General features: G+C 40.6%; 1 protein-coding gene across 5 annotated transcripts; it reads left to right on the forward strand.

Moving 5' to 3' along the window:
- The first annotated feature begins 1,348 nt into the window (after window positions 1-1,348).
- On the forward strand, window positions 1,349-5,903 carry PBDC1 (polysaccharide biosynthesis domain containing 1). Of its 5 annotated transcripts, none has more exons than XM_082377551.1 (6): window positions 1,349-1,499; window positions 1,593-1,658; window positions 3,271-3,330; window positions 3,832-3,972; window positions 4,929-5,040; window positions 5,369-5,903. In XM_082377551.1, the coding sequence occupies exons 1-6, from the start codon at window positions 1,473-1,475 to the stop codon at window positions 5,620-5,622; spliced, it is 660 nt and encodes a 219-aa protein (XP_082233677.1). In that variant the 5' UTR covers window positions 1,349-1,472; the 3' UTR covers window positions 5,623-5,903. The 5 variants fall into 5 exon arrangements, with proteins under 5 accessions (XP_082233677.1, XP_082233676.1, XP_082233679.1 ...); XM_082377550.1 differs by having other exon boundaries at window positions 1,367-1,502; XM_082377553.1 differs by having other exon boundaries at window positions 1,452-1,499; window positions 3,223-3,330.
- Window positions 5,904-7,906: the final 2,003 nt, after the last annotated feature.

Consider the following 7,906-nt stretch of genomic DNA (forward strand, 5'->3'; position numbering starts at 1 on the left):
TGGTCATTGTCATCTCTTCTTTAACTCCCACTCCCTTCTCAACCCACTGCCCTCTGACTTCTGCCTTCACCACTCCACTGAAACTGCTCTTGCTAAGGTTTTCAAGGACCTCTCCAAGTTTCTGGGCTGAGGGTACTCAACCCAGGGTATTGGACACCGTTCACCACTTCTTTCTGGAAGTTCTCTTATCGTTGGCTTCTGTGAGACTCTCCCTTGGTCCTTTGCTGATGTCTCACTGATAACTCCTTTTTTTTTTTAAGTCTTCTTTTCTTTCTTGCTATCCTCTCTTCTTCCTAAATAGTTCTGTCCTTGGCCTGCTGCTCTTTGTGTCTTTATAGTTCTTCATAGTTTCACTGGGACAGCTCAATTAAACCTGAAGTATCCACTATCAGATTTATATCTCTGATTGGATCTCCCTCTGACTAGTCAACTCTATCTGAATGTCCCATAGGCTGTTCAAACTCAGCTCCTGAATTAAACTCATCATCCCTCCTCCTGTGTTCTCTAGCTCAATGGCGTTTATCCCCCAAACCTATTCTGAAACCTGGGAGTCATACTGGAATCCTAATTCTTCTTTATCCTCCATGTCCAATTAGTCAAAAAGCCCTATTGATTCCATTTCCCTTATTAATTCTCAACGTCCATCTCAACTGTCAGTGCCTCAGCTGAGGTTTTTAATCACCCAGTGCCTCCAAGTTAGTCTCTCTGCCTCCAATTTTGCCTTCCTCAAATTTATCTTCCAGAGGGTGCTTCAGTGACCTTCTTAAAACTTGAGTTTGATCATGAGGCTGGTCTACTTAAAGGCCTTCAGTAGCTTCCCATTGCTTCTAGGGTAAAGTCTCAACTCTCTAATATTCAGCATACAAAGACCATCTGCTCCCCCAAAATCATGATTGATGACAGGCCCATGATCCAAGGTGACTAATTCTTGGGGAAGTTAGACACCAGTGGAAGAAGACGAAACCTTCATGATAAACTTAGCATCTTACCAAAATAATTCTTTCTTGACCTACTATCTACTCCATTGCCTAGCTGCATGCCTGCTTGTAACTTAATCCGTGGTTGGGGTTATGGGAACTGTGTGTTGTGTCCCCGTCTGAATGCGCGTCCATGCACAAGTGGAGAATGTAAATTCGAATCTCTGCAGGGCACCCAGCGCAGTGGGGATGGGAAAGTTGCATTATTTTAACTCAGTCTTTTCCCATGTTCACCGCAGATATTACTGACTGTTCAACCACCTCCTGACCGTCAATCAGCCCAGAATATGCAACAAAGCCACACCTTCGCGCAAGGCGTATGAGGCGGGGCAAGGAAGTACTGCCTCCAGGCGAGGGAGGGTGCACGCAGGCGCAGCCGCAGTCGGATGAAAGCCACTCTTGCCGGCCGGCCGTTTTCAATGAACTGGGAACTGCAGAAGGAGCACGCAAAACGTCATTTCCGGAGAACTGGAGCCACGCCTTGTGGGCTGCAACATGGAGGCGACCGGTGGAAATGATGAGGTGGTGAGACGCTGCTCTGGGGTCGGGTGAGTGGGGAAGCCGAGCTGGGTCGAAACTCGATCTCTCCTTCCCCATCTCTTTTTCCTTTCCCAGGTTTCCGGGGAACTGGCGTCTGTGGCGCACGCTGTTTCTCTCCCAGCCGAGTCTTACGGCAACGATGTGAGTATGACTCACCCACAGTTTCCACGCACGCAGCTATCCTGGGATGTCTGCAGGGCCCGCCACGAAATTGTAACCCTCCTACCCAGATGGCTTCCGTAGACTCTTTCCACGTCTGCCAGAAAATGTGCCTTTCAATTAATTCTAATCCTTTTGGTCCTCAAACACAAGACTAACGCCCATGGGAGTAGTTCCCAAACTGTGCTGTACTTTAGAGTTACCTGGGAAGCTTTTAAATATCTCGAAGTTCAGGTCGCAATCCATCCCAACTAAATCACAGTATCTGGGTGGTTAGAGTCAGGAATCAGTATTTTTAAAGGTCCCCGGGTGACTGCATTGTGCAGTAAAGTTGCACTGGATTATGGTGTATCTGGTTTAGATCCTTAAGGAGAAAGTACATGATGTATTTTGAGTTATAAGACACACGGACATGAAAATAGTAATAACACTCAAATAATAATGTGATGTATGGTAGATTAGTGATTCAGGGCATAAGATCCAAAGGAGTTTAGCCAAAGAAGAAACCCCTAAGAACCCAGACAGTAAAGGAAGACTTTGCTGAGGAAGTGGATATGGAACTGGATCCTCAAAGTGTAAGTGGACAAAAGGTATGGATTGGCAGCCAGGAAAAGGGCATGGTCTAAGGCATGGAGGTAAAAATGCAATTTTTTTTCTGGTGTCAGTGAAATAGATCCATCTAGTTGGAGTGGGAGATTCCAGTGGAACAGGTACTTGGTAAGGCTTATTATAACCTAGCCTGCTTCACGATATTGATTCATTTCTAAGTGTTGTAGGATAGGGAATTGGCTATCTGATGAACACAAATGATGATTATGACATTGTACACTCTTAAAAGTGAAGAGTAATATTACTTCTGTTATCTTACTCTGTCCTCTCAACAACTCAGTGGTGTATGTGGATATTTCAGTTTTACAATAATTTAACTCAGTCCTGAGAAGCTGATTTATCTACTGCTTTATGTAGTCTTCTACACTTTCACTAGCTGCTGGGAAAAGACAGCCAGTGGCTCATTTTGTTTATTAGACTGTGTAGGTAGCTTCTTTTGGTTGTCATAAAGACAAAAAAATTATTATATTGTCCGAACTTATTAGTCCAGTTTTTTTTTTTAACATCCAGAATCTTTTATTGGTCACTTGTATGCCAGGTACCAGCATCAACAAGAAAAAAAAAGGTGTTTCCACCTAAAAGAGCCCCTTATCTCTTCGTTTGCCTCTTCCTGTAGTGTTTCTCTCCCAACTCTGTAGATCTACAATCACAGATGAAAACAGCTACAACAAACACTCGATCAGGAGGCAAGAAAGCTATGGATAAATCTCTCCCAAGTACAGAAATATTAGTCAGCAATCACTATACCAATTGCTCAGAGCTTCACATACAGCCTCCCTTTAAGCCTAAGATTATCCCATTTTACAGGGGAGGAGGCAACAAGTTCCAAGAGAATTCAACCTTAGTCCAGTTTTTAACCTTTGACAGTAACACCAAGCTTGGTAGCTCTCTTGAGCATTAACTAGACATCCACAGACTTCCTTAATTTGTTCTCTAGTAGCAAGATTGGGTGATTTCTGACCTGGCGTTCTTCACTCCTTTGCAGCCTGATATTGAGATGGCTTGGGCCATGAGAGCAATGCAGCATGCTGAAGTCTACTACAAAGTGAGTTGACTGTCTTCATTGTTAAGCAGAATTAAACATGTAATTTCAGCATATTGTGCTCTGCTAATCACCATTCTCAGCAAGTTAAACAGTTGTGTTTTGGAGATAATTTTTATTACTCTAAGGAGAACTGGGGCATGGAAGTCAATTTTGCTTTGACAGTGAGGAGTTGTGCTTCTCTGCCCAGTGTTGTGTTCCTAACCAGCAAAAGGATGCCTGGCCCACAGTAGGCACTAAATAAATGTTTGTTGACTGAATGAATAATCCACAGAGGGTAATAGCCAGACATTAATAGGGCCAAAGGGGTTTGAATTGGTGGAAGGGACTGTAGTGTATTATGGCCCTTTAAAATTATGTCATGATTTCATCTGGGACCTAGGCTGTCTATATTTTCTAATGAACTTTTCTGCCCTGAGAACCATGAGGATTTTCTGGGGAAGAGGGGACAGAAATATAGTAAATTAGAGACTAGCATCTTTATGTTGTCTTATTGTCTGGCAGCTGATTTCATCAGTTGACCCACAGTTCCTGAAACTCACCAAAGTGGATGACCAAATCTATTCTGAGTTTCGGGAAAATTTTAGGAAACTCAGGATAGATGTATTGGACCCAGAAGAGCTCAAATCAGAAGCAGCTAAAGAGGTAAGAATTCTCTCTTTTAAATATTGCCTAGCATCTGACCAATGATTGACTGTGAATACATTTTTATACATTTAAACTTTTGGGGGGTTTGTTTTAAGGCAAATACCTAAAGCACCAGGGCTTTTATGTAGTTGTAATTAACTAATGTGTTACTAAATGAATGTTTTTCTGGTTTATGGATTTTTCATTTTCATTGAATCTATTTTTTTTCCCTCTTTGATTTGGACCTTTGATCCTTACCCACCTAGCTCTTTCAAGGGAGAAGGAATAAATTTATTTATGTGAGTACTTTAGCCAGAAGGCTTAGATAGAGGGTTGGCAAATAGGGTACGGAGAGGTGTTTGGATTCTCTGGATTTAAGATCATATTATCACAGGCCGTGGATAATTGGAAAACTTGTGTTTTGCATTGCTTGCTTGATTACCTTATACTTTTACAGAGCACTAAAACTCTTATAGTTAGGAAATTTTTTTCCTTGAGGGTAGACTCTCGGCTTATGAGAAATGTAAACTTTTAACTCTAAGCAGGCTGTTACTGATCTTTGGAAAATTGCCTCTATTGGATGGACTTCTTTCTTAAAATTTAACTTTGTGACTTTGGGCCAAATTCCTGCCTTCTTTGTCTCATTTGTGCTTCAGTGGGGATGAATAACCATTTTGGGCTGAACTAGCCAATAACTTAAAACAGAGAATATACTTAAGAAATTAAAATTTAATTCTCTAGTCAAGGATTTAAGTATTTTATCAGATTAAAATATTGTTCATGTTGGGAAATACCAGCCTAAAGATACCAAAGATAACGCAGAAACTCATTGCTAGTGAAACTAGCAATCAGCTCAATTCTAGTCTCTTTCACTGTGGTTATTTTCCTTACTGGGGAAATGGAAGCCCCTCTCCTGGCCTGACTTCACCAGCCTCCTGCATTTTTTAGCTAAGATGCCTTTTTTGCCTTTACAGAAGTGGAGACCATTCTGTTTGAAGTTTGATGGGATTGTAGAAGACTTCAACTATGGTACTTTGCTGCGACTGAACTGTTCTCAGGGCTACACTGAGGAAAACACCATCTTTGGTGAGTTTCTTGCCTCTGGGATTGTTTCTGTATAAGGAGAGTGAGGGATCTGGTTTTACTGATGAATCAATGACATGAATAGTTAGTTTGGGAATCATTTTATTTGTTGTATCTGTAAAGATCATGTTACTGTATCTTGAGTAACTGTGAGGTAAGATAAGTATTTTCAGCATCATTTAGTATAGGATTAGAATTAGAATTCACATCTCTGAATCTTATGACTATACTTGAATGCTTTGCATGTTAGTTCAGCTTTGTCAATAGATTTCCAGTAGGTTTAGAGAAGTAACTGTGACTGGGACAATAATCAATTCTATTCACCTTTCAGCACCCAGGATACAATTTTTTGCCATTGAAATTGCTCGGAACAGGGAAGGTTATAACAAAGCAGTTTACACTAGTGTTCAGGACAAAGAAGAAGAGAAAGGAGCCAACAATGGAGAAGACAAAGGAGCCAACAATGGAGGAGAAGAAGAGAAAGGAGCCAACAGAGAAGGAGAAAAGGAGAAAACCTACAAAGGAGGAGAAAAAGAGAAAGAAGCCTACAAAGAAGTCAACAAAAGTGGTGAAACAGCTATGTAAGGTAGACAGGGAACAGCACTCTAGAAGCTGTGATTCAACTGAGCCTACAAGTACCATTATGCTACTTGCACAGGCCCCTGTGGTCAAATGTATCTCCTTGTTCACTGGAAGGACATGCAGAAGGACATCTTTCTGGCCTAATCATCAGGAGCTGCAATGGTTGTTCTCTTGTATGAACTGGCTTGAACACTATTAGTGGGGTCTTACAGTTGATGGTTTCTTGCTTCTCACCACCAGTCAAGTAAGAAATTTTGTAAATAAATTTCTTTTGGTTCTTATGACTATATGTCTGTGATTGACTTTTAAAAGGTATTGAAAATTATTTGACACTTGATTTTTTTTTTAGGTACATAATCTCTTTGTCATGTCTTATATAAAATGATTTATGCCTATTTCTTAATGCTTCTCACTATTTCCTGTAGTGAACTTCTCTCAAACCTGTAAAGTTGTACACAGTTTTGGATTAGAAGTCCTTACATAAGAATTGACTCTTGCCATTTGAGTGACTCTAGCTTTCTGATTTTATTTGATATATCTCTCAAAAGATTTGATAAATACTCTATGGGGATAACAGCAGCAGCCTGAACCTGTCACACTAGTGAACACAGCCCAGTTCGCATTAAAGGAGCAGGAGACTGAATCTGCTCAGTACCTGCTTCTCTGTTGTAACCAAGTTGTTACCTAAAATATAGCAGAAATTAATAAATATAAAGCCTGGTAGAGTGGCTTTCCTTTTATAATGCTGTGGACAATAGCACACATTTATACATTAATACAAAATGAACATATTTCTAAATGGGATTTTGTCAGACTCCAAAAATAGACCAACTGATTTTATATGGGTAGGGGGATGTTCCTTCTCATCTAATGACTTTTAAGAGTGCATGTTTTCAGTTATCTTTACAAATGTGTAGATTTGTGCATGTCCCCATAGACATACTGACTTTGTTTGCTAAAACTAGCTAGAGGAAGCTGCAATGTTCATAGTGCATACAGTAAATAGTCTAACCACAGCATGATCATGCAAGAAAAGATTTACCAGAGGAGAGGAGGGTGAATGAGACTTGTTTTTCTCAGTGGACACAGGAGGAGACAAAAATTAAACTTAATTGATCAGTGGTCCCCTAGGTAAGAGCTGCACTAGAGATGCACACAGTCAGCAGCAACGATTGTGCACAAAGCAAATAGGTTTCTCCATGAATTCTCTTTGGCCAGTTCTTAAAAATATTTAAAACATCTGTTAAAGTTTTCATTTTATAAAAATATGTTTTTTTAAAAGGTAAGAGGGTGTTAAATACATCATATTAGGCAGACTTTTTGAGATGAAGAATATGCTTTACTGTATTAACTTTCTCTTTGATTTTACAGAGAATATGAAACATACTGTTGATAGACTGCTTTAGAACAAGAGGCATCTGTCTAAGAACTAGGTTATAAAAACTGGGAAGAAGAAGGGGAATAAGAACACGGAACACTTTACACTAACCATTTGATTTTGAGTTGATCAAAAGGGATAATATCCTGGGTGGATCTGGCCTAATCAAGCAAGTACTTAAAGGAGACAAGCAGTAGCAGATGTTCTGTTGGCCTTGAAGAAGCAAACAGATGTGTGAGAGAAGGGGGCCATGTGGCAAAGAGCTGAGGGTGGCAGCTGGGAGCTGACAGTGCTCCCACTTGCTGAGAGCCAGCAAGAAAATGGGGATTCTACTCCTACAGTTGAAAGGAATTGAATTTTGCCAACAACTGGTGAGCTTGGGAGAGGAACTCAAGCCTCAGATGAGACTGTAGTCCTGGTTGATACCATGATTTCAGCCCTGTGAGACTCTGAACAGAGGACCCAGTTAAGTCATACTTGGACTCCTAACCCACAGGACTGTGAGATAACAGGTATTGTCTTAAGACACTAATTATGTGGTTATTTGTTATAGAGTAGTAGTAACTACATAGACTTTGGTAATGAAAGTGGACTGCTGCTGTAACAAGTACCTAAAGTGTGGGAATGGCTTTGGAATCAGGCAGTGGGGGGGAGGCTGGAAGAATATTGAGGAGCATGACAGAAAACCTAAATAGCCTTGTACAGACTGTCAGTGGAAATATGGACTTTAAGGATGCTGCTGGTGAGGGATCAGAAGGACGTATTATTGTTATTGAAAACTGGAAGAAGGGGGATCCTATTAATAAATGGTAGCATTATAGTTAGAGGCCAGAAAGTTTGAGATTTGAGTCCTACCTCTGAATTATTTGGAAGATGATATGAAGCCAGGCTTGACATAGTGTGTAAACA

The sequence above is a fragment of the Balaenoptera borealis genome, assembly GCF_965194805.1.
Source record: "Balaenoptera borealis genome assembly, chromosome: X".
NCBI classification, from domain to species: domain Eukaryota; kingdom Metazoa; phylum Chordata; class Mammalia; order Artiodactyla; family Balaenopteridae; genus Balaenoptera; species Balaenoptera borealis.

Excerpts from the sequence above, each read along its gene's own strand:
- PBDC1 (XM_082377550.1), top strand. The coding sequence starts at position 1,473 with ATGGAGGCGACCGGTGGAAATGATGAGGTG. Across the intron at positions 3,331-3,831 it reads ATGCTGAAGTCTACTACAAA|CTGATTTCATCAGTTGACCC; the intron begins GTGAGTTGACTG and ends ATTGTCTGGCAG. Across the intron at positions 3,973-4,928 it reads AATCAGAAGCAGCTAAAGAG|AAGTGGAGACCATTCTGTTT; the intron begins GTAAGAATTCTC and ends TTGCCTTTACAG.